General features: G+C 32.1%; 4 protein-coding genes across 6 annotated transcripts in view; 2 read left to right on the top strand and 2 right to left on the bottom strand.

Annotated features, from left to right (window-relative positions):
- The window catches only part of LOC125842141 (serine/threonine-protein kinase BLUS1-like), a 287,074-nt gene that overhangs the window by 93,466 nt on the left and 179,493 nt on the right, over positions 1-14,115 (bottom strand). The gene's annotated exons all lie outside the window — the stretch shown is intronic.
- On the top strand, positions 2,462-4,233 carry LOC125842169 (beta-carotene isomerase D27, chloroplastic). Its single transcript, XM_049521401.1, has 6 exons — positions 2,462-2,976; positions 3,060-3,152; positions 3,473-3,534; positions 3,627-3,733; positions 3,844-3,939; positions 4,069-4,233. The coding sequence occupies exons 1-6, from the start codon at positions 2,569-2,571 to the stop codon at positions 4,119-4,121; spliced, it is 819 nt and encodes a 272-aa protein (XP_049377358.1). The 5' UTR covers positions 2,462-2,568; the 3' UTR covers positions 4,122-4,233.
- On the top strand, positions 4,550-6,052 carry LOC125842152 (protein CANDIDATE G-PROTEIN COUPLED RECEPTOR 7-like). The gene has a single exon (XM_049521381.1). The coding sequence runs from the start codon at positions 4,680-4,682 to the stop codon at positions 6,003-6,005; it is 1,326 nt and encodes a 441-aa protein (XP_049377338.1). The 5' UTR covers positions 4,550-4,679; the 3' UTR covers positions 6,006-6,052.
- LOC125842156 (NAC domain-containing protein 66-like) lies at positions 7,287-8,848 on the bottom strand. Its single transcript, XM_049521386.1, has 3 exons — positions 8,548-8,848; positions 8,005-8,294; positions 7,287-7,922 (listed from the first exon to the last, which is right to left on the bottom strand). The coding sequence occupies exons 1-3, from the start codon at positions 8,717-8,719 to the stop codon at positions 7,323-7,325; spliced, it is 1,062 nt and encodes a 353-aa protein (XP_049377343.1). The 5' UTR covers positions 8,720-8,848; the 3' UTR covers positions 7,287-7,322.

Below are 14,115 nucleotides of genomic sequence, written 5' to 3'. Positions count from 1 at the left end.
TTCGTCAGTAATTTAATTTATTGATTAGTATCTGAAATTTTAACTTGGGGGATTACATAAGTGTTTAATGGGGAATTACGAAATATAAATAGAGGAGTGCAATTACGAATTTCTAGTGGAATGATTTGTAATTTATTATGGTAAGAATAATTCAAATTAATTATTTGGAATTATTTCCATAATAGGAAGCCTCAGTAATTAATTCGGTGGTCCCTCCAGTGCCCATATTTAACTAGAACTCAGAATCCTAATTCTAAAGGGAAAAGGGGAGAGGCGTTATTTTTCTTATAAAAGGAAAACTAGCGTGTATTTTTCGGTTGAAGAAAAATAACGTGTGTTTGGTTCTCCTCTTTGGACTGTGAAGAAATCTCTATAATTAGGGATTCTTCTAGCCCTAGATTGATTGGTTTTCTATTCGATACTTGCCCACCCAAGTATTGAGAGAGTTCAGATGTGAACTTGGGATCACTGTAGAAGACCATAGTTGTTGTCTATCTTGTGGATTCGCTTGAAGGTCCGTCTAACTTGTGGATTCACTTGAAGGTATCTGCTCACGCTTCAAGAGGTATTTATCGAATTAAATTCAACAAGTTTATGTGTTCTAGCATAAACGGTATTGATTATCTATTATTCATGTAAGCAGTAAAAATTCGGGTATGCTTCCGCTGTGTATATAGTTTTCCAACAATTGGCATCAAGAGCCTTGCTTGCATCTAAATAGATAACTGGTAACATATGTGTATATATGTGTGATTATATTCATGAGTATGTTATATTTTAAGCTTGCTTTGATATTTTAAGCATGAAAAATTAATAGGGTTGAGATGAATTTGATGTGAAGGTAATAATCTGTTCAATCCTCGCATAAGGAAAAACTTGATACTTTTTCTTTGTCGTGTTCATAGTTCATATCTAACCTATGTGATAAACATCAAAATTATGTGCTATCTGTGACCTTAATTCGGTGGCAACTAGAATGGGTTATTTTTCAACCCACGTGAAAACCAACCTTTAACTTTTGGTTGTTAATTATTTTTTTTTTGAGAAAAAGAAAAATAAAATAAAGTTTTCTGCCACATTTAAATGTGGGAGAAGGTTTTTTTTTTTTTTTTTTTTTGGTTTTCAAAGTAGTTGCACATGCGAGATTTAAAATAAAGTTTTCTGCCACATTTACAATTGTTCTCCATTTATCTATGGACAACTATTCATGAGATCAGATCCCTCTATCAAGTCCCTTGATTTGTTAAATCATCAAAACTTTAAAATATAACATAATGATTTGAGGATAGTGTACATTACGATTGGGGGTATTGCTATGATCATAGTGAGTTCACACCACAAGTGGGAGGAAGATTACTCATATTTTTTTTTTATAGAGGATAGATTAATCTGCCTATGGTAAAAGATTTACGTCCAACACGGTTTGATTCTGTTTTATGTATTATTAATTTGATTTATTGATTTTTAAATAAGTTAAATCAATAATTAAATCCAAAAGATTTTTTTTTTCAGTTTTCGGTGTTCGGTTTATCGATTTTTGGTCCTTAATTTTAAAAAATAAAATATTTTGGTCCTTAATGGTTCGATTTTCAATTTAATCAATAAGAAAATGTTCATAAAATAATTATATGACTCCTCCAACAATAATTTGGCGTGACAAGACGATAATATAACATTATCGAATGCTCATAAAATAGAAGCAATTTTAACTAACACGAAAAGAACTAAACAAGCGCAATACAAATAAAAAAACTAGGATAATGATGTGAATTGAAGACTAAAGGACAAAGGCAATAAGCAATTATAAGGTACTGATATTAATATCTAACATTTATATAGGGCAAAGTAGTAAATTACTATTGTATTAATGAGTTATCGATTTACCTAGTAACCCATTATTAAAAAAACCACTATCAAATAATAACCCGATTTTTTTAACAGAACCATTAGAAACTTGTTAACCCAATAGCAATTACTCAATAACACTTTTTTTTGTTCAATTTATTGGAAGGATGAAATTGTTTTGTAATATCTAAAAGAAACAATGAAAAAAAGGAGGTGCGGGCTATCGATCCCCGTACCTCTCGCATGTGAGTAACATCCACTGTTTGATAAAGTGAATCTTTATCTCTTTAATAATCATTTACTGTTTCTATTCGTATTTACTTGTCCAATTTTGACTTGACATATCTATTAAGAAAATAATTATTGACATAATAAATTTATTATTTTACCCTAATTAATTGATAGAATTTCAAAATCAACTATCTTTTTAAAAATTATTAACTCTCAAATAGATAAAAAAAAATATTGTTTTTTTCGTGATTTGTCAAAAAAAGAACAAGTAAATAGTTAAAATTAGACAAATAAAAAAGGAGAGAGAGAGAGTAAGTTGTTGTGAAAAAGGAGAGGCTGCTAAACACTTATTAGGTGGATCACATTTGTGTGGTGACAAGTTTTTGTGTACAAAACAGAAAATGCAACAATGAAATCTTGGTCCATTGCCTGGACTGTTGAAGTCACACGATATGCATCAGCTTTAACACTGAAAGCACATAGCTAATTAGCATGGTGCTACTTAGCATCCCCTATTCATCCCCATCTTTCAACAATTATACTACCTTTTATCACTCGCAACGACAAAGCCAAAGCCAAAGCCAGAGTCGATATGTTAAAATTGGTATCCGATGTGGGATAGCAGAGCCATCAGGGGAACCAGCACCATTAGGACAGAAAACAAAGTACAATGATGGATTGTTTGAGAAGGCATTCATGACTCTATTCGCACGCAAGATGGAGAATTTTGGAGCCAGTAAAAAAGAGTCTGATCAAAAGAAAAAAGGTTTTTTTGATTATGATTACGATAGTTTTGTGGATGTTTCGCGGAAAGTGATGCAGGGGAGGTCACGGTTACAGCAGCAGCAAGTTGTTCGTGAAGTCCTCATGTCTATGCTTCCTCCTGGAGCTCCTGCTCAGGTACTAACCTCTCCATGTTAAACGATATTGTTCTTATAAGTATTATAATTGTAAATAATATGTTTGTTGTTGGATGCTTACAGTTTAGGAAATTGTTTCCACCAACCCAGTGGGCAGCAGAATTCAACGCCGCAATTACTGTGCCTTTCTTCTTCTGGTTAGTTGGTCCTTCGGAGGTACATTAATCAAATTATATATATGCCCTTCAACTTAGCCTCAACTGATATTTATGACCTCCAGTGTAAAATTGAACAAATAGATACACATATCCTACGTGACTTAATATATGTAGGATGTCATATAGGATACAAAATTGTCATGTAAGACAAACGTAGGATGAATGTGTCTATTTGTTCTACAAGTTTAAGTGTCTATTTGTGCGCGTAGATGTCAGCTAAAAAAAGGGCATATTTATGTATTATGCCTAAAAAGAACGGCATACTGTGTTTTGAATTTCTGTAATTGCTAGCTTCTCATTTATAATGTTATGAATAAGGTTGTCGAAGTGGAGGTAGATGGGGTGAAGCAGAAAAGTGGAGTTCACATAAAAAAGTGCAGGTACAAATTGATTGATCCATTGTAACAAAAATAGTTGTGTGACTTTACTGTTATAATTGCGGAAAATATCAAATTGTTTTATGTGATTGAAGGTATTTGGAGAACAGTGGGTGTGTAGGAATGTGTGTGAATATGTGCAAAATACCAACACAAGACTTCTTCACAAACGAATTCGGACTTCCATTAACAATGAATCCAAGTAAGTGTTCTTCAACTTTGTTAATTTGCAGGGGACAAGCAGTTAGATCACTTTTTGTACATGGACAGTAGTATGTCTATTACTCATCATCCAATTTGGATATAATGCAGATTTTGAAGACATGAGTTGTGAAATGATTTACGGACAAGTACCACCGCCATTTGAAGAAGATCCTGTCTCCAAACAACCTTGTTATGCGAGTATATGTAAGTTTCTGTGAGAAGATCCTTAGTTGAATGACTTTGATGTTATAAAAGAAAGTTGAGCGACTTTCTATGAAAAAAACTACTAACTGAGTAACCATATGAGATTTTAACTCGTCTTTATCTACGCAGGCACCATTGCAAATCCCAGCTCAAATGTCTGCCCAAAACTCAGCGTGAATTAGGTGGAGATCAGTTTGGTCAATTATGCCGATGGGGGGAAATTTAGTATAGCATTCTAGTTCAATATACATATCCATACGATCGAGAATATATATATATGTTATACCTTATGTATTTATATGGAACTTTTGTAATCATACATTTGTTCTGAAAACACTTAGTATAAAGTACAATGTCAAATGATAGAAATATATGACACTAATATACTTTCTTTCTTTTTTAAAAAAAAAGAAGAATATTTTACATAATTTACAGGTCAATAAGAAAATCTAATATGTGAAAATAGTTTAGCATTCCCCTCTTGACCATGGAATTCGAACGGGTGACACTATTGAAAAATAGTTTTAGCCTCATATATCCAACGAACTGAACTAAACATAACAGCATTTCCCCATTCGTATTTTCGTTAGGCAATACTAATTCCATTTCTTAGAACAGAAGGAGAAGTACATTGTGTCTCTTCTCTTTCTTAAACTCCGTATACTACACAGAAACAAAATTAAAGCATTATGTAAATATCACGAAAAAAGGACCATTTTGCTTATGTAATCGATCCAACAATGTCGATCCCAAAATTTTCCCTTCTCTTATTCTTTTTCTTTGTCACATCACTTTTTTATTCACCTTCTCTAGCTGAAATCAGATCCTCTGAGGTTCGATCTGATGATCGTCCCATTATACCATTCGATGAATTTGGCTTCACTCATCGTGGTAGATTGGAACTCAATGTCTCAAAAATCTCCCTTGGTGTCCCTAGCAATCCTTCAAGCCTTGATCTCTCGAAAGTTGGATTCTTTCTATGTACTCGCGATACGTGGATGCATGTTCTTGAACAAATTGAGGATGCTGAGATCACCTGCGCAATTCAATCTGATATTGTCAAGCTTGTCTACACATTTGATAAACTTCATGACAATTCCTCTTTTGATACCCTTTTTGTCGAAACAGATTCTGATCAGTATTCTCTTGTGTTTGCTAATTGTTGTCCACAATTAAAAGTTTCAATGACCGTTCGATCAGCAATGTATAATCTTGATGCCAAATCAGGAAATAGAGACTATCTCTCTGCTGGCAAGGCCATTTTGCCTAGGATTTATTTCGTGTTTTCTCTTGTTTATTTCTGTTTATGCATTTTTTGGATATTCTTGTTGTTCAAGAAGCGATTAACCATTCACGCGATTCATTTCTTCATGTTGGCTGTAATCATATTGAAAGCCTTGAATTTGCTGTGTGAAGCAGAGGATAAATCTTACATTAAACGAACCGGTAGTGCTCATGGATGGGATGTTCTGTTTTATATTTTCAGTTTCTTGAAAGGAATAATGTTGTTTACATTGATCGTGTTGATTGGGACGGGCTGGTCATTTCTCAAACCTTATTTGCAAGATAAGGAGAAGAAGGTTTTGATGATTGTGATACCACTACAAGTTATAGCAAACATAGCTCAAGTTGTGATTGATGAAGATGGACCTTATGGAGATGAATGGGTGACATGGAAACAAGTGTTTTTACTCGTTGATGTGATTTGTTGTTGCGCGGTTCTTTTCCCTATTGTTTGGTCAATCAAGAATTTACGCGAGGCAGCTAAGTCTGATGGTAAAGCTGCTGTGAATTTGATGAAATTGACACTCTTTAGACAGTACTACGTCGTGGTTATATGTTATATTTACTTTACGAGAGTTGTAGTGTATGCATTGGAGACGATTACATCATATAGGTATCTTTGGACTAGTGTAGTGGCAGGGGAAGTTGCAACTCTGGCTTTTTATTTGTTTACTGGATTTAAATTCAGGCCCGAGGTACATAACCCGTACTTTATGATTGATGATGAAGAGGAAGAAGCTGCCTCTGAGGCGTTAAAGTTTGGTGACGAGTTTGAGTTGTGAAAAAATTATTATTGAGATTACAGGATCTCATGATCAATTTTGAAATGGTTGAAAGTGATGGTGACTATATATTATAGTGCACATCTTGTAGATCATTTTTTACTTTGAAGTTTTTGTTTAATTTCTATGTTGTCAATTTTGTCTCTCTGTATTTGTATAATTAACTTGAGCATTTCATGTGAATTAAAGTAGAATATGAACCTTAATCTCGACTTATATATGTAGCATTTGATATTGTGTTTCAATGAGTTTAAGTGTTCAGTTGGCATAGCCATGAGTTTAAGGGTTCAACTGACAAACAAAGTCCAAGTACAAGAGGTTTCCCAGGTCACTCTGCCTTTTTTAAGCATTTCATATTCTCATAAGCTCTCATAAGTAGTACTTCTACAATCTATGAATAAATTGATGTGATTATTACCACCGTCCACTTTTAATTGTCATAATTTCTTTTTTTAGAGTCAAACGATAATAACTTTGACTAACATTTTACAATGTATTTTTCATCATATTGATATGCAAAAAAATTGGAATTTATAGTACTTTTCGTATAGTTTTTGAATATCTAATTTTTTTTTAAAAATATCGAATTAATGTAATCTAATTTAATTGTGAAAATTAGTCAAATTGACTTTAGAAAAACGCAATTTGACAATTAAAAGTAGACACACAACTTGATAGTAGGAGTAATACTAACTAACTGCAGTTGGTAATTTCAAATGTGAAGATGCTCAATTAATTCTATACCATTGAAATTAGTTTAGCTACCAATTATATTCACTTATGTAGTCATCTTTAAGAATGTGACTTTACAATGATTTGTTAGCTACAAACTAAAGCTTTAATTATCAATATGTCATGTCATAGATTCATAAAATTATAAAATATAAACCAACAAGAGAAAAAGATTAAAACGTTTTAGAGGGTAATATAAAAATAAAGTATATATGGGATCAATTGTCAACAATGTAATAATGAAGAAAAGGACCGCAGAATCAGATGAACTATAATTTATATATGCAGTGGATTCAGTGTGCCTCTTGCCTATGTAATCATCATAGCAACTTTAGTATATCAACTGTATTATAAAAAAAAAAAAGAATTTCCACGTGTTTAGCCTATAAAAAAGAACGTACAGTATGTATACGTACTGTATAAATCAAGAAATATGATATCATGCTCAGAAAAGACCATATTTGAGAGTATTTTTCTGTTTTATATAATTAAACAATACAATGATCAGGAAGGACAACGTTAAGTATTAGGAAAAAGTAGCATATATACTATCTCCTATACAGTACGAGTTTATCTAAGTATGATTCATACAGTGAACTGACTTAGTGGATCAAAGGTTGATGATTGTGCATAGCTCCAAAATTCAACATCATCATCATTGGATCGAGTAGTATTATTGTTCGTTGGTGCTTCAAGATGGTGGCCATTAAGTTGAGAAGCCACCAGGGCTAACCAGTCACAAGTAGGTCCATTTTTTTTATGATCTGCAGCCTCATTGTCCTCTTGGTAATTATTAATCATGCAAGAATAATGTTGATCATCGGTTTCTGTTGACATGATGATCATCTCATCATCAAAATTGCAATCTTGATGATGATGATTCACCAGCTCTGGAAGGTGTAGGAAACTGTCTTCACTATTATCAAATTGAATGTTTCCGTTGTCGTTGTCGTTGTTGTTGACCTGTTGGACAATATTGCTGCTTTTGGTTTCATGTTGTTGTTGTTTGGATGATCTTCCCATGTACATGAGTATTTGATCAAGAACACCGTCATGATGAGTGCTTGTATTCTCATGAGTAAGAATTTTAGACATTACTGCAGAGGAGCTTTGAAGTACAGTACTCTTCTTCTTGAAAACACGGCAGACCACCCAACCCTCTTCCGGAACAGCTGATTCCGAGGCCTAGATGTTAAGAATAAATGAGTTTAACTTACTTACTTCGACAATATATTATGAGAATTCATCATAAATCGATAAGTCTTACACAAAAGTTGATAGGGGGCTGATGTTGGGGTGTGGAGATGTCGTCTAGGCGATATTCGTGCATGATCCAATCTAATTTCAGGCCATGAGGGGCACGTCCTTTATAGAAGACTAAGGTTTTTCGCATCCCTATTCTCTTACAGTTTCCGTATATCACTTTGTCACGACCCGTAGCCTTCCAGAATCCAGCAGCAGTAGCACGGTTGGTACGACTCCCAGATGGATACTTCTTGTCCTTATGGCTGAACAAGTACCAATCATTTTGTGGCGTTGATCCTATTTTACACTTCTCTGGTACATAATTAATTGATTAATACTTGTGTGACTAGAAATCATTTCATTAAGGGTAAAATAAACATTTTTAAGTTAATGTTTTTACTAAATATATATAGAAATGTGTCATTCTTTTTGGGACCGATGACTAAAATGGAAAGTAAGTCATATAAAGTGAGACAGAGGAAATAGTTCTGTAATGACATATATAGTTTGTTTGATATATTGATGAATAATGCACAAGTTGATGAAAGAGCTAGCTTGGTCTCACCTTGAATGTCCCATGGTTCGAGCTTGTTGAGGTCTACTTCACGTATAACATCGAGATCAATCTTTTCGTTAGCTATCTTTTTTCTCAAGTAATAGTGAAGGAGTTCTTCCTCAGTTGGATGGAAACGAAAGCCCGGAGGTACTTGTGATTGACCATTTACAGATAGATTCATGTCGTATATGTCGCGAGTACGTAAACAAGCCTAGCTAGTTGGCTAGACTAAGAGAAAGAGGAAGAAGGGAAAATTGGCCTTAGCTTGTTGTCTCAACTTACTTTGATTTCCTTAAAATGGTGTAGAAAGAGAGTTAGAAGAGTGGTAAAAAGGGAAGAGAGGAAACACCATCATTTATATGCAGTTGTTAGGAACAAATTTGGGTCCAGAAATGCATGAAAAGGTTTGGTATAATGGGGAATAGTATGATTTACCGTATGATTCCTCTGTTTAAAAAAGAAAAATTCAAAAATGATCATAAATTTATTTAATTTCATGGCCTTAAATATGCCATGTAAATTTTTTTTGAAATAAAAGTATAGCCAAATAATGAAAGAGATCATTTTTATGAAATGGACTAAAAAGGAAAATAAATTATTCTTTTTAAGCAGAATTTTTTTCTTCAAGATGCTTACTATTTGAATAACTCATCTTTATCTATTTTAAGTATATGTAATTTTATCTAAAAATTACACCGCCAAAATTGAAAAAGAAAAATGTAACCAAATAGAATGATAGGCCAGACCAAAAGGGTAAGGTTGTGGGCCCTACTTAGGTAGATTACAGGGTCCCACAATGGTGGGGTAACCCTACTTCAACAAACTATGACCCTCGACCTTAAAATCTCTAGAAAAGCTCCCTTCAAACCACCAATATATTCCCCTCTTTCATGTTTTATTTATTTTTAACCTATGATATTCGATCGATATTACTATTCTAATTAAATAAAATTTGTATCGATGTACACTTCATTATAAAAGGTGAACCATTTCTCCCTACTAGAAATTCTTCACTTTTAAGTGGTGTTGAACGTTAAATCTGAAAAAAGTACTTTGAGTTTTTTTCATAAAAGCAGCTAGTTTTTGAGATATGAATTAGGTCAGAATCATCTTTTGTGATCTGGTTTCGTAAGGACTTAAATTCAAAATCTCTAATTAAATGCGGAAGGATAATATCCATCACGTCACACCTATTGTTGGTGATTGTCTGACCTTTCTATATCCATCTCACTTTACTCGTGCAACTAACATAACACCAAAGACAACGAGAGATTAATTAAGAGATGGGGTCGAAGCATTGCACTTTCTAAATTCATGATAATCTATCACATTATTATTATAGAGAGGTAATTATAATAAAGATACAAATTTCTCTTCATGGCTATTTCCACCTTCGCTCCAATTCAGTCACTGCAATCATAACGTTTTTTATTTTTGGCTTAAGTTATTCCTAATCTCTTAAAATTGTCCGCATAATTCACTTAGATACCTAAACTAGGACTTGCATCTATTGAACATATGTACCCTCTCGAATTTGAACCACTTAGACACTTTATGCAAATGTGGCACAAAAAGTATAATACACACTTCGGTGGGCGCGTAAAATTAATATATTAATGTTTTCCCTTTTCTTTTATTTATTTTTTTCATTTTTTAAAAAAAATAATAATCTCTTTCTCTCTCTGTTTCAAGACCATAGCATCCTGCCACCATTTTTTTTTTTTTACAAATTTTCTTCTTCCTTTTTTTTTTTTGGGTTTTAATCTTCTTATTATTGTACTTAATTTTTCAGATGTAGAGTTAACCCTTTATTTTTTTGTTGGAAAATAATGGAGATCACCATCACAGTTCTTTGCCGAAAAATGGAGATCATCATCTACTTGTCTGAAAAAATGGAAAACACCATCCACATCTTTTTTGCCGAAAAAAATGGAGATCATTATTCAAATATTTTCTCTCTCCTTCTTCGTCTCCCCGACCCATACCCCTACTTCCCCACAAATCGAGGAGAAATGGAAAGAAAAAAAAGCAAATTCGAAATCACAATAAAAAAAGGAAGAACAGATCTTTCAAAAAAACACTGTCAATTTAAATAGAAATGAGAAAGAAGCCATAGAGAGAAATAAAAATGGTAAATTCATATATATATATATTATAACCTCCAATTTTTCTATGTTGAGAGTTAACAATGGTCAATGGTGAGAAGAAAGGAGGATGCGGGGTGGGTTGGGCTGCGATGGGTTGCGGGGGGAGGTGAGGGTGTATAGTTTTTTATTTTAAGTTGAAATTCTTTTCTTTTTAGATTTAGATTTGTTTATACTTAAAATTCATATTTATAATTATTTTAAATTAAAATGTCATGTGTCTTTATTTGATTAGTTATTTTTCACATCATATGTATGTGAATTACATGCATTTCATGTTTTGATTAGGTGTCAAAAAATGTTTAATAGGCATTTATTTTTTAAAATTAGAGTGTCTAATAGAAAAAATGATATGTTAAAGTGTCTAAGTAGAATATGCAGAAAACTTTAAGAAGTCGTCAATGATTTAAGCCTTTATTTTTACTTTTTAGGATATTAGTTATCAAAAGGTCTAGGATTTGCTGCGAAAAAAACCTTTATTTTGACCGATATGCTTTGAGTATATTATTTAACCTATAATTCTCAAGAATCTGTTTTTCCCAAATTTTCCACCCTTTTTTCATATACCTTGTAGACAATCTTAATGTATATTAATGACGTGTATCAGTCCACCATAAGTCAAGAGACTAGGTCCCTTGACAATATTAAGAACAATAAAGAACAAACAACTTGTAGTATTGAACAAATATGTTTACGTGAAAACTTTCTTGCTAAAGGGAAAAAAAAATCACCACATGTCTTACAGGATTTCTCAACAACTTTCACGGACTTCAAGCAATTCGTAAATAGACTCAAGTTCTTACGAAGGATTAAACTATTAATCCAACCAACCTTGTAACAACTCTATGACAAGACACAAAGTAATACCTCTACTAGCTCATGTAGACTTCCACACAATTCTACACAATTAACTCTAGCTATGAACTCAATGCTACTCACAATACAACTGAAATGATTTATAATCCTTTATAGCATAGAAATAGATCTTACAATGTTAGGACAACAAACACAACTCACAACAGATAACTTGAGATTTTTACCAATAACATAACTCTATCAAATCCCTTGTTATTCGTATGAGCTTGTTCTTGCTGATGAAGAGAGGCTTTTTTGCTTTTTAAAATCGTGTTATGCAAACATTAGGTTTTTTCTTGTTAATTGTCTCCAATATAGGATGAACAAAAACAACCTAGGAGTTTCCCATTGATTGAGAGCTTCTACGACTAAGTAGTCGTGCCCACCTACTAGAGCAAGCATGGTAGATTTACACCTATTGTCCATTGACTTGTCCTAGACGACAACCACTCAGAGGATCAGGTTCCTCTTCTTGATTCCTTAATTTGTTAAATCATCAAAACATTAGAATATAGCATATATGTTTCTTTATGAAAAGTTGAAGTATATATATTACTCCTTATCTATCTCAATTTCTATGACTTACTTTTTTTTTAGTCAATTTAAAAAAAATGATATGTTTCTATATTTAGTCATAATTAAAAATACACAATTTATTACTTATAAAATAATTTATGACCACACAAACATCTATCATTTAATTTAAATCATATTTTTTTTAAAAAAAAAAATCTTTATTTCTTAAACTCAGTGCAAAATCAAACTACGACATGAGAGTATGATATTCAACTATAGAAAAGGGGAAAAGGACAAAAGAGTATCATTCTATATCGCTCCGACATAGTTTCGCCAATGGCACATTGACAAATTAAGTAGTAGAGAGTTGATCATGATTATGTGTATGTTTTTTTTCAACTTTAATATTTATCACAACCACAATGTATTAATTAGTGGATTAATTAATAAGATCAACTTAACAAACCACTAAATAAGTTTTATATTAGCAAGAGCACTGAGAATTAATTCTGTTATGAGGTCATTCACCCTTAATGATGCTTTCTCTCTTTCTCCTGTCAAATTCAATTTCTAAATCATTATCCTTTGGAACCATTAAATTGACGGCCCAACCACTTCCTTCTTTTAAGTCTAGCTACTTCACCTCCTCGATTTAAACGCGAAATCTCATGATATTAAATTTATTATTTTAATTATTAGATCATATTCTTAGATGCTAATTTTATTGTACGTGACACCTATTTCTTTTTAATATATTCAAAAAAAGAATTTATATTTTTTATATTTAAAAATAATTTAAGGTGAAACTAATCAGTGGCGGAGCCATATGTAGTTAAGGGGTGTTCAACACGTCAGAAGATTACATTGTGTAGCTAGAATAAAAATATTTTTTTATGTATATATATTACATATTAACACTCATTGACTTTTACACGATTTTATTTCTTTATATTTTTACACCCTTTAGATAAAATTTTAGCTCCGTCACTAAAACCAATTGTCTACAAGACTAATTGATTCTACTTCTTGTTGTAGTTGGTTAGTTGTTGACTTCTTGCTATTGATTTTACTATGTACCATCCTTACTTGGAATAAAGTAACTTAATAAGCCTTTGTAAAATTCATATACATATACACAATGGTGACGTTTTATTATTTCAGATTACTTTAATCTTTGTGATATGACGTATAGTATGACGAGACTATCCATAGAAAAAAAAAATAAACCACGAGGAAATTAATTAACATATTTTGGAGTAATTTATTAACTATATTTATCATTTTCAATACGAGGTTTGCATAACAAGCAATGAATTATTATCACAAACGCAACAAACTTGTGGTGTTCATCAACAACAACCAACTATTAGGCAACTAATTTTACATTTTCTAATTAATTAAATATTGATATTAGAAGTAGCAACTTAAACCAAAAAATTAAAATATCAATATTATTTAGAATTCAAGGTTCAGGATTCAAGACTCACTACATAAAAAGAATTGGATTAAAAATAACAATATTATTTAAGGTTCAGGATTCGAGACATAATGAGGATTGAAAAATCCTTCTCTAAGATTACACCCTTTACATGATCTTTCAAGCTTTTGCAATTCACTATATAAATATCTTCTGTTGTATGCAAATATATTCACATAAAAAGGATATTATCATGTGGTGACTAAAGTCGCTGCAAAGGAACAAGAGTCGCCACTAAGGGTGTGTTTGGTATGGAAAAATTATTTTTCAATTTTCACATGTTTGGTTGGCATAAATGTTTTTCAAATCAATTCATTTTCCTTAAATTTATAAAAAATGACTTCCCTTCCAAAAGAGAGGAAAACATTTTCCAAAATTCCACTTTATCCTTTAATTTTTTTCTTATCCTACCCATATCCCGTACCCGACCCTCCCTATTAAAAAAATTAAATTTTTAAATTTTCTTATTTTTTAAATTTCGAATATATTTTTATCCTTACCACCAAACCAACCTTGCCCACCCTCAAACAAAAAAACAAATTTAAAAATTATTTTTGAAAAATGTTTTAAATTTTTTTTTTTACC

The sequence above is a fragment of the Solanum stenotomum genome, chromosome 10 (genome assembly GCF_019186545.1).
Source record: "Solanum stenotomum isolate F172 chromosome 10, ASM1918654v1, whole genome shotgun sequence".
In the NCBI taxonomy this organism is placed as follows: Eukaryota; Viridiplantae; Streptophyta; class Magnoliopsida; order Solanales; family Solanaceae; genus Solanum; species Solanum stenotomum.
Note: the sequence above shows the minus strand (reverse complement) of the source record. Positions and strands in the feature narration are given on the sequence as shown.

What these genes read in the sequence shown, in the direction of transcription:
- LOC125842169 (XM_049521401.1), top strand. Translation starts at nt 2,569, where the DNA reads ATGGTGCTACTTAGCATCCCCTATTCATCCCCATCTTTCAACAATTAT. An exon ending in TCCATTAACAATGAATCCAA is followed by an intron (nt 3,734 to 3,843) that starts GTAAGTGTTCTT and finishes GATATAATGCAG; the next exon opens with ATTTTGAAGACATGAGTTGT. An exon ending in ACCTTGTTATGCGAGTATAT is followed by an intron (nt 3,940 to 4,068) that starts GTAAGTTTCTGT and finishes TTATCTACGCAG; the next exon opens with GCACCATTGCAAATCCCAGC.
- LOC125842152 (XM_049521381.1), top strand. Translation starts at nt 4,680, where the DNA reads ATGTCGATCCCAAAATTTTCCCTTCTCTTATTCTTTTTCTTTGTCACA.
- LOC125842156 (XM_049521386.1), bottom strand. Translation starts at nt 8,719, where the DNA reads ATGAATCTATCTGTAAATGGTCAATCACAAGTACCTCCGGGCTTTCGT. An exon ending in CGAACCATGGGACATTCAAG is followed by an intron (nt 8,295 to 8,547) that starts GTGAGACCAAGC and finishes ATTATGTACCAG; the next exon opens with AGAAGTGTAAAATAGGATCA. An exon ending in AGCCCCCTATCAACTTTTGT is followed by an intron (nt 7,923 to 8,004) that starts GTAAGACTTATC and finishes CTTAACATCTAG; the next exon opens with GCCTCGGAATCAGCTGTTCC.